Source organism: Girardinichthys multiradiatus, chromosome 4 (assembly GCF_021462225.1).
Source record: "Girardinichthys multiradiatus isolate DD_20200921_A chromosome 4, DD_fGirMul_XY1, whole genome shotgun sequence".
Classification (NCBI taxonomy): domain Eukaryota; kingdom Metazoa; phylum Chordata; class Actinopteri; order Cyprinodontiformes; family Goodeidae; genus Girardinichthys; species Girardinichthys multiradiatus.
Genome location: NC_061797.1, coordinates 15,580,387 through 15,596,190, shown reverse-complemented (window position 1 = coordinate 15,596,190; position 15,804 = coordinate 15,580,387). Strand labels below are relative to the sequence as shown.

Genomic DNA, 15,804 nt, shown 5'->3' with positions numbered 1-15,804 from the left:
GGACAGGATGGCAAAGAAGGCAACACAAAACAACATTAGCTTTATAATAAATATTAGTAGGTCAGAGGCAAGAAATATAATTAAACAGAGAATCAGGAAAGAGTGGCAAAAAAGGTGGGATGAAGAAAAGAAAGGAAGATGGTTTTACAGAATCAACAAGATAGTAGGAGAAGTAAGAACAGGAAGAAGGAGTAGAAAAGAGGAAAGATTAATTACAAGATTAAGACTAGGACATACAGGACTTAATTCTACATTGTTCAAGATAAAGAAACATAATACAGGAAAATGTGATTATTGTGGAGAGGAGGAAACAATAGAACATGTAATATTGAAGTGTCAGAAATATGAACAAGAAAGAACAATTTTAAGGAGAGAATTTGTAGGTATTAAAGAAAATTTTATATTGAGAGATACTTTGCAAAGAAGTTTAGGTAGCAAACATATTCAAATTATAATTAGATTTTTCAAAAGCACTAAATTAATAAATAGAATTTGATTGTTGTAATAGTAAATAAGATTTAAAACCATGAAGAACCACACTCCATACCAGTTGGTGGCGGTAATGCACATCTTCAAGTTATTTGCCAACTGCCAAAAAACAACACAGAAGAAGAAGAAGATAACACAGAAGAAGAAGAAGAAGATGGAGGCGAGCCAGTACTTGGACGCCTGAGTGTTTTGCCTCTTCGTGGTATTCAACCTGGCCAATTTCATGGTTTTGAGAAGTTTGCTTCTCTGAGAATACTCTGTTTTTTCCCTTGACTAATAGTCTGTTTTTTTTGTCTCAGGTTACCCAAGCCTTGTTCGTTAAGAGATCTCAGGAGAACTTTCTAACAATTTAAGGACTCTGGATTCTCGCTTTTTTCCCCGCTGGCAGCCGGATCAGACGTTTGCTTCACAGCTTCAGGCGAACCCTGTCCACCCTCCTCCGTAACTCTCAGGACTACCTTGCTCCGACGGTGCAGTGTTGCTCGCTGCCCCTCCAGGATCACAACCTCTCTCCCTGGCGAACCTAACTCTCTAGCTCTCTCGTAGAGTACTTTTTAAGGGTTCTGTTGTGGTGTCTTACCTGCGTTCGTTTTCTCTTGCAGTCGCTCAGCAGCCTCTGTTTCCAGTACCTGGTTCCGCAAATAAAGCTTCTGAAACGCTTCTGTTTAATCGTGTTTTTCTGCATGTGGGTCAAGTCGGCCATCAACAATATGACAGTTACACTATATTGCTAAACGTGTTGGGTCACAGCACCAAATCAATGCATTCCAGTGTTCCAGTCACTCCCATGGCTGCAGGTGTATGAAGTTTGGTGTGGAGAAACTAGACTGGCCTGAACAGACTTCTGACCTGAACCTTCTTGAACATCCTTTGCATAAATTAGAGCAGAGGCTGCAATTCTAGTTTTCTCATCTAACTATGAACACACTCCTAAACCGTGTGGAAGATGTTAACAGAATAGTTAAAGCTGCTGTTGCTGGGAATGGTGAGTCCATCAACAAATTGGACCATAAGATTAGGAATAGGATGTCATCAAAGGTCATTTACATGTAAAAGTAGGCAGACAAATACTTTTGGCAATATAGTGTACAGGTCCTCAAAATATTAGCATATTGTGATAAAGTTCATTATTTTCCATAATGTCATGATGAAAATTTAACATTCATATATTTTAGATTCATTGCACACTAACTGAAATATTTCAGGTCTTTTATTGTCTTAATACGGATGATTTTGGCATACAGCTCATGAAAACCCAACATTCCTATCTCACAAAATTAGCATATCATTAAAAGCGTCTCTAAACGAGCTATGAACCTAATCATCTGAATCAACGAGTTAACTCTAAACACCTGCAAAAGATTCCTGAGACCTTTAAAACTCCCAGCCTGGTTCATCACTCAAAACCCCAATCATGGGTAAGACTGCCGACCTGACTGCTGTCCAGAAGGCCACTATTGACACCCTCAAGCAAGAGGGCAAGACACAGAAAGAAATTTCTGAACGAATAGGCTGTTCCCAGAGTGCTGTATCAAGGCACCTCAGTGGGACGTCTGTGGGAAGGAAAAAGTGTGGCAGAAAACGCTGCACAACGAGAAGAGGTGACCGGACCCTGAGGAAGATTGTGGAGAAGGGCCGATTCCAGACCTTGGGGGACCTGCGGAAGCAGTGGACTGAGTCTGGAGTAGAAACATCCAGAGCCACCGTGCACAGGCGTGTGCAGGAAATGGGCTACAGGTGCCGCATTCCCCAGGTCAAGCCACTTTTGAACCAGAAACAGCGGCAGAAGCGCCTCACCTGGGCTACAGAGAAGCAGCACTGGACTGTTGTTCAGTGGTCCAAAGTACTTTTTTCGGATGAAAGCAAATTCTGCATGTCATTCGGAAATCAAGGTGCCAGAGTCTGGAGGAAGACTGGAGAGAAGGAAATGCCAAAATGCCAGAAGTCCAGTGTCAAGTACCCACAGTCAGTGATGGTCTGGGGTGCCGTGTCAGCTGCTGATGTTTTCATGAGCTGTATGCCAAAATCATCCGTATTAAGACAATAAAAGACCTGAAATATTTCAGTTAGTGTTCAATGAATCTAAAATATATGAATGTTAAATTTTCATCATGACATTATGGAAAATAATTAACTTTATCACAATATGCTAATATTTTGAGAAGGACCTGTATATCTAGAGTGGACAGTTTAGAAGACAGAGAGATGTTATTCTGCATTCTCCCAGTTGGAAATATAGCAATAATGTCCCCAGAAGCTGGAATTCCAACTAGGAAAATTCGGGGTCCAATGTGGCTGTCCCACATATCAAATTTAGAGACAGTTGCAAATATAACCTGTTAGCACTGTTTGACGGTTTGTATCTCGTTAAAACTGTGGCAAATATGGTATAGTCCAATTTCTTTTTAGGAAAATGTTAATTTGCTATTTAAATGCATCAAATGGAAAGAAAAACGTTTTCATCTTTTTCTATTGCTAATGATATTTAGCACCACAAAAATAAGCAAATCTCACTGGTTTTCCTGCTTGCAACTAAAATGTGCTCCATTCAGAGGGTCCCAGATCATAGACCTGAATCCCAAGACTAATCGAACACAGCAAAAGTCAGAAGGGAAAACCCTTTGAATCATGTTGCAACTATTTTTATTGAATTTTGCCTTGCTATAAATTACTTTCTTTCCATCATTTTAATGTGATAATTAAATAAATGAACTTTGCCTCATTGTACCAGAAGTAGTATACGAGGAGGATGTCAAACAAATAGACACAAACTGGTTTAAGAGGGCTCATCAACCAGAACTTGAATATTGATGACATGTTTGTATTTTTAAAGCTATTTTATTGTAAGTAAATAAATAGAGGAACTATGGTGAATTTCAATTTCAGATAAATTAGCCATTTGTTGGAAAACCTGCATTAAAACATCAGATTTTATTCTGTGGAAAACACTATTAATCTTCAGTAAAATCATTAATGGTTCCTTTAAAGACTTTGTCTCAAACAGTCACCACGTTACACGATGAGACCTCACTCTTCTTTCACTTGAGTTTTCTGTTTTCTTTTTTATGACTTCTGAAAATATTTTCCATTTAATTTAAGGAATTAACATCCTAAGCAACAAGGACAATAGCCTATGCTAATACAATAAAACTTTTATTTTGATCCACAGGCCTCTAATTACAGGTTTTGATTAGCGCAGCAAGGCTGCATCTTATGATGTACTATAATTCTGAAAGTCACCATATTAAAGGATTTGTGGTCACACAGAAATTACCATGACTCTAAAATTTTGCTCCCATATGCAACATTTTCACAAAGCCAGCCTGTGTGTATCTTTTGTTTACCATTATTTAAATTCTTAAAGAGCAGTCTTACATTAGAACCTGTTTGCATCAGACAGGGAAGAACGTCTGATTAAGAAATGCCTTTCATGTGGCATGTACAAAAACATATCCCTGGGACATGGCCTCTCTTTGAGCTCTCAAATGATTCAACACGTCTGCTCCTGGCAACTGGTAGTCACAGCACCGCCTGGAGTGGTGAGGTTTTTATATATTGGCATTGTGTTAATCCAAGATTAATGAATAGATAGAAATGATTATAAATAAATAATAAAGTTCAGCTGAAAATTTTATTTACTTTCCGACACCACCTTCAAATGTATTTAGACTGAAATATTGATGTCACAGAGCTGAAACGAAGCATTCAGGCTCAGCCCATGTTAATACTTATCACATATCTACCTCACAATGGAAGTGGGAACAAAGCTAAAGTTAAGTATTTGACCATTCAGACTTGTGTGTACTTGTAATTATACTGGGCTTTTCAATAGATGAGTACAATCACTGTGACATTTGATATGCAGTGCAATTATCCAGCCTTGGTCACAATTTGATGAAAAAGTTTGACTTCAGGGTCACATTCAGCTATGCAATATGCATCACTTTAATCTGCCTGTTTTTAAGTTTGTCTATAACAAAACGTTATTGGGCAGATTACGTTGTGTTAAACATAAGGATTGAATCAGACATTTACTCTGATGCTTAAAGACCATGAAGTAAGTGTTTCCTGGAAGGTAAACTTTGCTGAACACCTGTCTAGAATGTATACTACATAACACATGACTAACCTTTAAATTGTGTTCATGTAGGACTGAGTTAGGATTGTGAAGATTTACATTGAAAGTGCACTTTATGATCAAACATATAATTATATTTGCAACTGCTTGGTTATTGATCTTGATAAATAACTCTATAAAAGAGTTAGTTAGTTAGTTAGTTAGTTAGTTAGTTAGTTAGTTAGTTAGTTAGTTAGTTAGTTAGTTAGTTAAAATCTTGACCTTGTCCACTGAGGCTCGCTCCAACATTCAGACACTAGGGTCACAATTTAGATTCATTTTGCCTTGTGTCCACAGTTGAGGCTGGTAGGGGTGGTATAATAGTGTAGAGGATATTTTGTTAGCACACTTTAAGCCAAATAGTACCTAGTACTAATACCTCCCTTTTAAGTATTGCTGCTGATCATATCCATCCCTGTATCACCACAGTATATCCACCTTCTGATGCCTATTCTAGCAAGATAATGCACCGTGTTAACCCAATGCATGTCAAATTGGTTTATTGAACAGGGCAATGAGTTCTCTGTACTCCAACGGCCTCCACAGTCACCAGTTCTCAATTCAAAACAGCACCTTTGGGACGTGGATCATGGATGTGCCAACAAATTTGCTGCAACAGCTTGATGCTGTTACTGTATATTCATATGGGCCACAATCTGTCAGAATTATTTTTCCAATGGGGGTCCAACCTAGTACTTGCAAGGAGTACCTAAAAAAGTGGTTGGTGAGTGTAAAGCCCTGCTAAATATAACAATTGGATCACAAAAGAGAAAACCATAAAGTAAGGCAAAGGCAGTATATTTGAGCATACAATAACACCAAAAATTGTATATTTTGTTTTATTCTTTGCAGTGATTTGTATATGCATATCTTCTATTGTGCGTGTGAAGACTTTTTTTTCTTTTTCCTCGTAAGGGCAGACCTGTAACCTACAGGACTGATGCTGCAACTATTAAATGAAAGTGTAATACCCCACGGTGACCAGCAGATGTCTCCTTGTTTCACTAACGTGGGATTATAACACGTTACAATCTTGGACTGCTTCCTCAGCATGAAAAATGCGACACATTCAAAAGGAAAAGAGTTGCCTTGGTCTCAGCCTATTGGTTTGATTAATATGCAGCTTAGCAGTACAAGCGCTATTTTCTAAAAAGTACAGAAAGGGAATTAAGCCAGAAATGAGTGGCGGTACCTGTTGTAATGGAGATCAATGAATGTTTTCATAATTTAATCTGTTAATGATCAAATAGCTCCACAGACATTCATAGAGAGAGATTTGTTTAAAGGTGAGTCAAATTCTTAAATGCAGATAAATCCTATCCAAAAACTTCTATGGGTGTCCGGCCGCAGAGTTTATTAGGAGGAGATTTTTTCTCAAAGCTGCTTCCCCCACCCACGCTCACCCACCCAAGCCACCATCATTCCCCGCATCCTCCCTCAGCTCCAGCAATTATCAGTGGAAACGTTGGTCGGCTCAACATGGATCTGCAGAATTTCCTTCTTTTTGTAGGAATCTCCGCCTGCACAATGAAAGGTAGGCACTACCTGTGTTTTAATCTGTTATCAACTTTCAGAGGCAGAGAGGAAGATAGAGAGCGTAGTTATTGGAAGTCAGCAGATCTTGTTTTTTTCTCTCTAGGATTTATGTGTTTCATGTGAGTAAAATGTTAATACAAGCCTGTTGTGTACAGCACCGATTTCCATGGCTTAAGTATTTATCCTGGTCTTTAGAATTATATATGAATTTATATCATTCAAATACATTAGGAAGTTAGTTTTTACTCCCTTGCCTGTTGTTTTTTGAAACCTTCTGGACATACTACTCTAATGTCCAAAAAAAGGATGCATAAATGAAAAAAGACAACTAATGACTCAATGTTTTATTTAAGTAAAAATATGTATTGATTTACTGAATCCCTGAAAAAAACAACACAACATGTTTAATCATCAAAGTGTTGTAATTTTACATTTGACCTCAATGCAGTGCCTCTATTAATTGCACCATAAGCCCTTTTGCATTTGATACAAAATTACACGATCCAAACTTTATTTTTGTGAAATAATGAAACTGTTGTCAGTGACGCAGGCAGAAATTGAGTCATTCCACTTCCACCATTTGGATGTTTGTGCCACCCAAACGTCTGCCAATAGGCTGTTTGTGGCTGATTTAAGCAGGGACCTGCAGAGGAGAACACTAATGAGTCAACTAGACTGAATATATCACCACTGCATCTTCCAGAGATGGCCTTTGTGTTCTTGGTGACAGAAACACAGATGCAAACAAAGATGGGTACAACACTCCAGCTTAACAGACATCATTATGGGACAGAAAAACTGAATAAAACATTGGGTGACACTGTTCCCATTCTGCCTTTTGCTTTAACATCTGTTGATATTTCCAGTTTTTGCTCAGTCTAGAAGACATATTAAAATGTCCCACTCTTGAATGAAGTTTTTTTGAATTTTGAATATTTTGACTGCAGCAATCTTAAATCACTTAAAGGCAATCACCCACTGTGACTCTTCAATTTTACACTTTACAGGCACTTGTGTTTAAGCAGGCCTAAACATTAAAAGAGCTGGATGGAAAGAAATCTTGTGAGTGCGTGCACATTACTGCACACATAAATGTCTGAGCACGTCTTGGGTAAATAAAGACCTTCATTGTTCTGCTGTGCTGGTTGAATTTGATTATAAGGTCCAAAGGCTTTGCTTTTGTCCTTGTATTGCTCTGAGCTAATTTCCAGCAACATATAAATTCAGTACCTACCTACTAGTATATCAGAAATGTCTTTTGTGATTTGTTGGCCAACAATGTTTCTGTATTGTACAACAACAACCCACAATGATGACATCTCGTTGATTCTCATGGTGAAACTTGAATATGGTGGGATCAGGAAGAGCGAGCAACAACAAGAGGTTTCTCCCTTGACTAAGATAAGCTTTCAGTGAATCTTTTATAATCAAAGAACTGGATGAAAAGGAGACCGGAGAGATGTCTACAGAGACCGCACTCTCAGCCAAATCATCAGGATAATGTGCTTCTCATACGTGGTTTTGGATAATTGGGCTGTGGCTATTAGTGAAGTGAAAGGACGGTGCCAAAAACATTCCATAACTCAGGATAGGAAACGAGAGTGTGAAAAAATGAGAGATAGGTTGGATTTGAGATTTTACTGCATGATGAATCACATCCAGGTTTTGGAGGTAGATGATTAATTTGCCTCGGCTGGGCGTGTTTCAGCACCTCAGACGTAACAACATTGACACTGAAGAACTTTTGCACTTTAAATACATGACATACACAGAGACACTTTACAGGAGAAATCACTGAGATGACAGCCAAATCAGCAACATCTGAATTTAATACAGTCTTAAATTCTCTTCTGGAAACTATATACTATGGTGATCTCCTTGTAGAAGCACAACCAGATCAAAAATCTTTATAGTTACTGGTATAGTTTAGCAGTAAAAGATAACAGATTTGGGTTAGTTTATTTGGGTATCCATAATTGTAGAGGCAATATTTAAATTGGACAAAAACTGTTTTAAAACCAAACCTGCAGAGCCAACCAAATTTCAAACTAAGTTTGATCAAAATAGCAATCTACAGGGCAGCATTCAACTCAGAATAGTCCTACATCTTCACCAAAACCTTTTATTTTGCTTCAAAATATACACTTGGTATTTTATTTTCAGCTTGAGTGTATTATACTGGGATTGTATCTAATCAAACAACACAAAATTAGTGCATTTCAGACTTTACAAATAAAGTCTGAAAAATGTAGCATGCTTTTGTACTCTGGCACTCTGCATTAATTTGTTGTTGAAGCTCCATTTACCTCAATCAACCCTGCAAGTCTTTGTAGATCTAGAGACGGATGTTTTTGCTAGTTCCTTTTTAAAAAATTGTTCAAGCTCAGTTGCATGGGTTGTAGAACATCTGTAAACATCAGTTTTCCAGTGTGGCCACAAATTCTCAACTGGATGTAAATCTGAATTTGACTGGGCCATTCGAATTAATAGATGCTTTGATCTAAACCATCCAACTGTAGCTCTGGATGTATCTTTAGTGTTGTCTTACTTGGAGGAGAACCTCTGCCCTTTTCCAAAAGGCTTTCATTAGGGTTGCTCTAAATTTAGCTTCAGCTTTCAGCGCGCTGCAGAAAGCAAAACTAAAAGCATTACAACATTTAGTTACATTACTCTGAAAGGTAACTCTGACACTGTCACATTAGTACAGTGCATTGCAAAAGTACTCGGCCCCCGAGAACTGGTCAACCTCTTGCCACATTTCAGGTTTCAAACATAAAGATATAAAATTCTAATTTTTGTGAAGAATCAACAACAAGTGGGACACAATCGTGAAGTGGAATGAAATGTATTGGATGTGTCAAACTTTTTTAACAAATAAAAAACTGAAAAGTGGGGCGTGCAATATTATTTGGCCCCTCACTCCAGACGTTCAGTGATGATCTCTGAATGATCCAATGTTGTCCCAAATGACTGATGATGATAAATAGAATCCACCTGTGTGTAATCAAGTCTCTGTATAAATGCACCTGCTCTGTGATAGTCTCAGGGTTCTGTTCAAAGCGCAGAGAGCATCATGAAGACCAAGGAACACACCAGGCAGGTCCGAGATACTGTTGTGGAGACGTTTAAAGCTGGATTTGGATACAAAAAGATTTCCCAAGCTTTAAACATCCCTAGGAGCACTGTGCAAGCAATCATATTGAAATGGAAGGAGTATCAGACCACTGCAAATCTACCAAGACCCGGCCGTCCCTCTAAACTTTCATCTCGAACAAGGAGAAGACTGATCAGAGATGCAGCCAAGAGGCCCATGATCACTCTGGGTGAACTGCAGAGATCTACAGCTGAGGTGGGAGAGTCTGTCCATAGGACAACAATCAGTCATACACTGCAGAAATCTGGCCTTTATGGAAGAGTGGCAAGAAGAAAGCCATTTCTCAAAGATATCCATAAAAAGTCTTGTTTAAAGTTTGCCACAAGCCACCTGGGAGACACACCAAACATGTGGAAGAAGGTGCTCTGGTCAGATGAAACCAAAATTGAACTGTTTGGCCACAATGGAAAACGATATGTTTGGCGTAAAAGCAACACAGCTCATCACCCTGAACACTCCATCCCCACTGTCAAACATGGTGGTGGCAGCATCATGGTTTGGGCCTGCTTTTCGTCAGCAGGGACAGGGAAGATGGTCAAAATTGATGGGAAGATGGATGGGGCCAAATACAGGACCATTCTGGAAGAAAACCTGTTGGAGTCTGCAAGAGACCTGAGACTGGGACGGAGATTTATCTTCCAACAAGACAATGATCTAAAACATAAAGCCACATCTACAATGGAATGGTTCACAAATAAACGTATCCAGGTGTTGGAATGGTCAAGTCAAAGTCCAGACCTGAATCCAATCGAGAATCTGTGGAAAGAGCTGAAGATTGCAGTTCAAGAAAGCTCTCCATCCAACCTCACTGAGCTCGAGCTGTTTTGTAAGGAAGAATCGGCAAGAATTTCAGTCTCTCGATGTGGAAAACTGATAGAGACATACCCCAAGAGACTTGCAGCTGTAATTGCAGCAAAGGGTGGCGCTACAAAGTATTAATGCAAGGGGGCCGAATAATATTGCACGCCCCACTTATCAGTTTTTTATTTGTTAAAAAAGTTTGACACATCCAATAAATTTCATTCCACTTCATGATTGTGTCCCACTGGTTGTTGATTCTTCACAAAAAATTAGAATTTTATATCTTTATGTTTGAAGCCTGAAATGTGGCAAGAGGTTGACCAGTTCAAGGGGGCCAAATACTTTCACAAGGCACTGTAACATGCAAATCACTTAACTGATAAACCTGAAGTATATTTATACACTTTCATGTACAGTGATTGCTTCATTTTTTCCTCCTTGCTAAATCTAATATCCGCAGAACAGAACACAGCATTAAAATCTATTTATCATATTCCACCAAAAACCATATTTATGCTACTCATTTTAATGCCATGCAAAACTGATGTTTATTTTTTTCTGGTTTTTACTCTGGCTGCAAAGCTTCTTGGGTGGTACAAAGCAGAGTTGCAAATCTGCAGGTTCATACAGGGTGTTTTAGCAGTGCAGTTCTTATTATTCATAGCTTTTAGAAATGAAAGCAATTTAAATATGCAACAACTTTTCTTGTATTGAAGACATGTTTTGTTATTTATCTCTAATTAAAGTATTTTCCCAGTTAATAATAAAAACCATTTGGTGAAAAACAGCATTAAACTAGAGTTAAATGGGGATGTTATATGCCAACAGTCTACATTGGTGGTTACCAAACTACTAAGCTTCCAACTCACACAATAACAGTGAATAAAACTTGTAACCTATTACAAGCTTTATTGGTAAAGTATACAAGTATTACCACCAAGTCAATTACAAAGGGGTATAGTGACAACTCGACCAACCTAACAATATTGCTTATATGTAATTGTAAGTAGACTTTGTTTTGTAGTATATTTTTAGATTAACAGCATTATAATTCTTTCCGACTTTTTGTTTTACTTACTTTTCATGTTATTTACACTGATTTCTAAAGAGAATCTAAAGAACCCACACAGAAGAAGAGGACCACTAACAAGGAAGGAGCTCAAAGTAAAAAATAACCGGATTCTAGGGCGAATATTAGCTAGAATCTCACCCAGCTTTTACAGTTCAATGTACTATGATGTACTTTAAATAGTAAGCATGTAGATATACTATTGAATCAAATCTAGGGAAAACTATAATACAGAACACAATTTTATTAGGGAGCTAGGTTGACAGACATATTTTGTTTTTACACAATTACACTGTTAAAAATAAAAACAGGGGGGCCTTTTAGTGTACTGTAATAAAGGCTCTAATAATAAATAAAGCTGCCCAGATGTTCTGTACTTACAGTGGAGGTGAAGATGGTTCATTCAGAACAGAACAGCTGCATCAAACCTTAACATGGAACTGCAGACAATAAAATGAAAATGAGTTGTTGACACATATTACCTTTGTTACAAGTCACAATGAGAAAACATAAAGCCTTCTGACACCAAACTTTAGGTTAAACCCTCTCTTGTCTCCCCCTGTGTGTTACAAAGTGGTCGTCTTGTCAAGTTTCATTTATCACTTACCATTTTTGTTTTTACCAATAACTGTCCTGGAATCTGAACCTAAAGCAACATATTCTGGGCTCCAAAGTCTGGTTCTTTGTGTCACTGCTTGAGGGGCAATCACAGGGGTTAAAGGTAACGGGCTGACTGGGGGGCGTTGTCATATCATCTCTTTTACGAAATAACTCATACCATTATTAATTTGTGTTTTAATTACCCTATCTGGTAATCAGTAAATTCAGGGTTTTCCAAATATCAGAAACATGGTCAGGGAACAATAATCAAACAAAAGCTAAAACACAAGAAATATTACAATAAACTCAAATGGCATAAATCTATACCAAAGTGAGTAATTGAAGTCCATAACATCATGGCACTTTGTTAGACTGAAAGTTACAGCTTTAGCACAACATAACTAGCTGACAACGTAACCTTCCTTCATATTACATACATCAGGTTGCTGGTCAAGCACACACAATTATGTCTTTCTTAACATATTTTTGGTCTCCAGATGTCTTTTTCATGGTCCGTATGTTTTGTTAGTTTGGGATCTGGCTTTTTTTTAAATTATTAATATGCCGTTTAATTAATATTTACTTGTCTTGCTAGGTTTGTTGTTATGTTTAATTGCTTTTTTTCATGCCTTGTTTTGTGTCTAGATAGACCTTCAGTCCACTTTGCATACTCTCATTAACTCACCTTAATTCACTTGGATTGGTGGTTAGAGCTTTTGGCTCAAAGTATGAGGCTCTTAAGTCTAAACGCAGTCTTACTCTGTGGAGCCGGCATGTTTTCCTCCACGGATTTAGTTTCCTCCATGTGTTTGCCCTCACAGCCCATAAATACGTATATATATTAGTTTACTTCGCCACTTGTGTAAGTGTGTGAGTGTGTGAGTAGCTGTTCTGTTTTTTTGTCTGTGTTGTCCTGTGATGGACTGGTGACATATTCCGAGTGGACCCAGCTTTTTACCTGTTGACTGCTGAAGACACAGGTGGCCCAGCATCCCACACAACCCTGAGCTGGATTAAAAGGGTGTACATTATAGATGGATTGGTGGATGAATGTCACATGTGTTTCCAAATCATCATCGCATGCCATTCGGATTTCCATGGAGAGAGATCATAATTTTTGGATCAAACAAGTAACCAGAATATGAGTTATAAAATGGAAACTGGTTGTGACCGTACTAAACTTATGTAGTTAAAAGTGTGTTTCTTATGGGGAGTTAAGTGGGGTAGAGGTAGAGAGGGTGCCCCATATACAGAGGTTATAGTCCTCAATGCAGCCATCATGGGTTTGATTCCCAACCTAGAGACGTTTGCTGCATGTCATTCTCTGTATGGATACCATCAATAAAAGCCATTAGAGCCGAAAGAAATCCTAAAAAACAAAAAAAAAGTGTATTTCTTACTAATTTACTTTGTTCTTCTACAGTTTCTCAACAAGGGCCAAGCCAGCGCAAACTGTACAATGATCTGATGACCGGGTACAACCCCCTGGAGAGACCAGTTTTCAACGATTCTCAGAGCCTCACAGTTTACTTTGGCCTCAGCCTGATGCAGATCATGGATGTGGTGCGGAAATTATCAGTCGCAATAAATTATTCCTAAAATTATTGCTGGTGGCTTCTTCTGATGCAGTCTAAGGTGGAAATGTATTTAGTGTCCAGTATTGGTCAACTAAAGAAATATTAGCAATATTTGTTCCAAGCAACTTGTATCGTCAGTCTGTGAATAAGCTTATGCAAAGTTCTTAGAAGTATTTTAATGTATTTTTTTTATAACTAAAACCTTGATCAGTGAAGCTACTCAGGATGTTTATTAAAAATTAGAGGAAAAATTAACGCAAACAGCATGGTATGTAAATAATAATAATAATTTATTATTTTTTCAACAGGATGAGAAGAACCAGGTTCTAACAACCAACATTTGGCTACAGCTGGTAAGAAGTTCCCTTTATAATGTATATAAAGTCACATGAAAGATATGTTGCATACACTGAATTTTGTTAGGTTTGAATTTTGTGTGATAGATCAATGCAAAGTAGCAAATAATGAATTGGAAGGTAAACTAAATATATTTATTTTTTGTTTATTTTACAAAACATGTGGCATTCATACACTATTTTGCCACCCTGAGTCAATGTTTTGGAGAACCACCAGCTACAAGTCTTTTTGTATGTGTCCCCACTGGCGTTCCACATCTACAGACTAACATACATCTACATACATCTTTGCTGTATCCTCCTAGATTCTCCCACTAGAGCTGTGGATCTCTGCAGCTCCTCCTGAGTTACTGTGGGCTTGTTTCTTACTTCTATGAATGTTCTCCTTTCCCAACCTGTTTAAAAGACATACAAGGCACTGTACGATTATTTTTCTTCATATTTGTTATCATATTAATGTTTCTGAGATGTGAACACACCCAAGCATGCATAAGGTTATAGGCATGCTGTAGCCTTCTCAGTTGTTTAGTTATTTGCTAATAAGTTCACATGAACCCAACAAATTAGCTTTTTCATTTAAGGCTTAACAGATCTTTATGGATTGAAATTACTCAACAAATTGATTAGAATACCAAAGACTAAAACTTCAGTGAGCCTTAGAGACATGGTTTGTTCACCAACTAAAGGAACAGAAATTTACATTGTGTGTGCTTAAACTTATTATGCCCATTTACTGGTGAGCAGTCATTTCTTTCCATCTTCTTCAGGAGCAGTAAACTCCTTTCTCCTTTATGGGGTAAAAACAAAGTGCATGAACACAGATGCTTTATTGCTGTTTGTCCACTTTGTGACACTAAACTTCCCTGCTGCTGCATCGTCAGCAAGCACTCCCAAGGCTGCTTGGCCTGGTTCAAAGCACCCTGTGGATCCCCAGCAGCAGTCTACCACACAAACACACACAAGCAGCTCTCAGACAGCAACCTTTAGATCGAGCTGTTGGCACAAATTTAGTATTCTCGGCGAAGAACCCAAGAAAAGACAACTTAAACCTCTGAAAGATGCATTTAATATTACAAGAGAGCTCTAAGCACAATCATTTTGTATCAGTAAAATTTGCCTTGAATAGATAATTTATGCTTAACAATTATCCATTACCATATTGTCATTATTACAACACATGTAAAGTTGGCTTTAGTTAACATTTTTAATACATTAATATTTCTGTGTGTGTCATAGTGTACAGTTTTATTGACTGTATTTGGCAACAATCACAGAGGCAGAACAGCAGGTTTAATAGTTTATTTGTAATACAAGCAAAATGAGACTGAGCCTGGCTGGATCTGCCTAATGGATCTGGAGTGGCACTGAGGAGGAGAGGAGAGAGGCTATTGTTGTTTGGGTGAAGTTATGAAGAGGTATGCAGAAAAGGTTGGAGGTCACCTTTCTGTTGGTGGTGTTTGTTGGCTCGTTGGAAGAGGTAAGTTTTCCCCACAGAGGTTGAGTTTGTCAGGAAGAGTGGCACAGAGATTCAGTGCTGTTCTGATGAATATATTATTTAATATTTATACTTTAATATTTTATTAATATTTCGGTCTGTTAAGGGTTGTCCTGTGAATACCAGCCCAATAAGGCGGTGGTATTAGGACAACATTGAAAGGGATGAGCTACGCTCTGGCATTAGTGAACAGCTAAATTCACACAATTTCTTAAAATACAAGAATTTAAACAAAAATAAGTCAACTCAAAGTCAACAAACTCTTTACTATGCTAAAACAACCCAACTAAACTACCAAGCAAAATGAAAGAATAAGTCTAATGGACTATGTACAATATAAACAAGTTAATCAAAGATGGTTGAAAACTATGACCATAAGAGTGCTGCAACATTACCATGCAATGTTTATGTTTGAGAACCAAGGATTATCTTGAAGAACCCAGAAATGAAGTTATGTTAGTCTTGGAACTAACTTAGGCAGTAATTGGTATACCTTTAAACAACCATTCACAATGCAAGATCAGATTAAACATTTTAATGAAACATTTTAAAGAATGATTTGCTGAATAAAACGCACCTTCTGGATGACAAATTCTCCATGGTGTTTAAT

At 37.8% G+C, this 15,804-nt stretch overlaps 1 protein-coding gene and 1 long non-coding RNA gene across 2 annotated transcripts in view; both read left to right on the top strand.

Annotated features, from left to right (window-relative positions):
* The first annotated feature begins 636 nt into the window (after window positions 1–636).
* LOC124867419 lies at window positions 637–1,148 on the top strand. The gene is made up of 2 exons (XR_007038048.1): window positions 637–691; window positions 789–1,148. It is a non-coding gene; the product is annotated as an uncharacterized LOC124867419 (long non-coding RNA).
* A 4,775-nt stretch (window positions 1,149–5,923) lies between these two features.
* The window catches only part of chrna7a (cholinergic receptor, nicotinic, alpha 7a (neuronal)), a 41,179-nt gene continuing 31,298 nt past the window's right edge, over window positions 5,924–15,804 (top strand). The window contains exons 1-3 of the mRNA XM_047362494.1: window positions 5,924–6,140; window positions 13,190–13,329; window positions 13,652–13,696. Coding sequence (XP_047218450.1) covers window positions 5,939–6,140; window positions 13,190–13,329; window positions 13,652–13,696 — 387 coding nt within the window. The 5' untranslated portion in view covers window positions 5,924–5,938. The remainder of the gene's footprint in view (window positions 6,141–13,189; window positions 13,330–13,651; window positions 13,697–15,804) is intronic.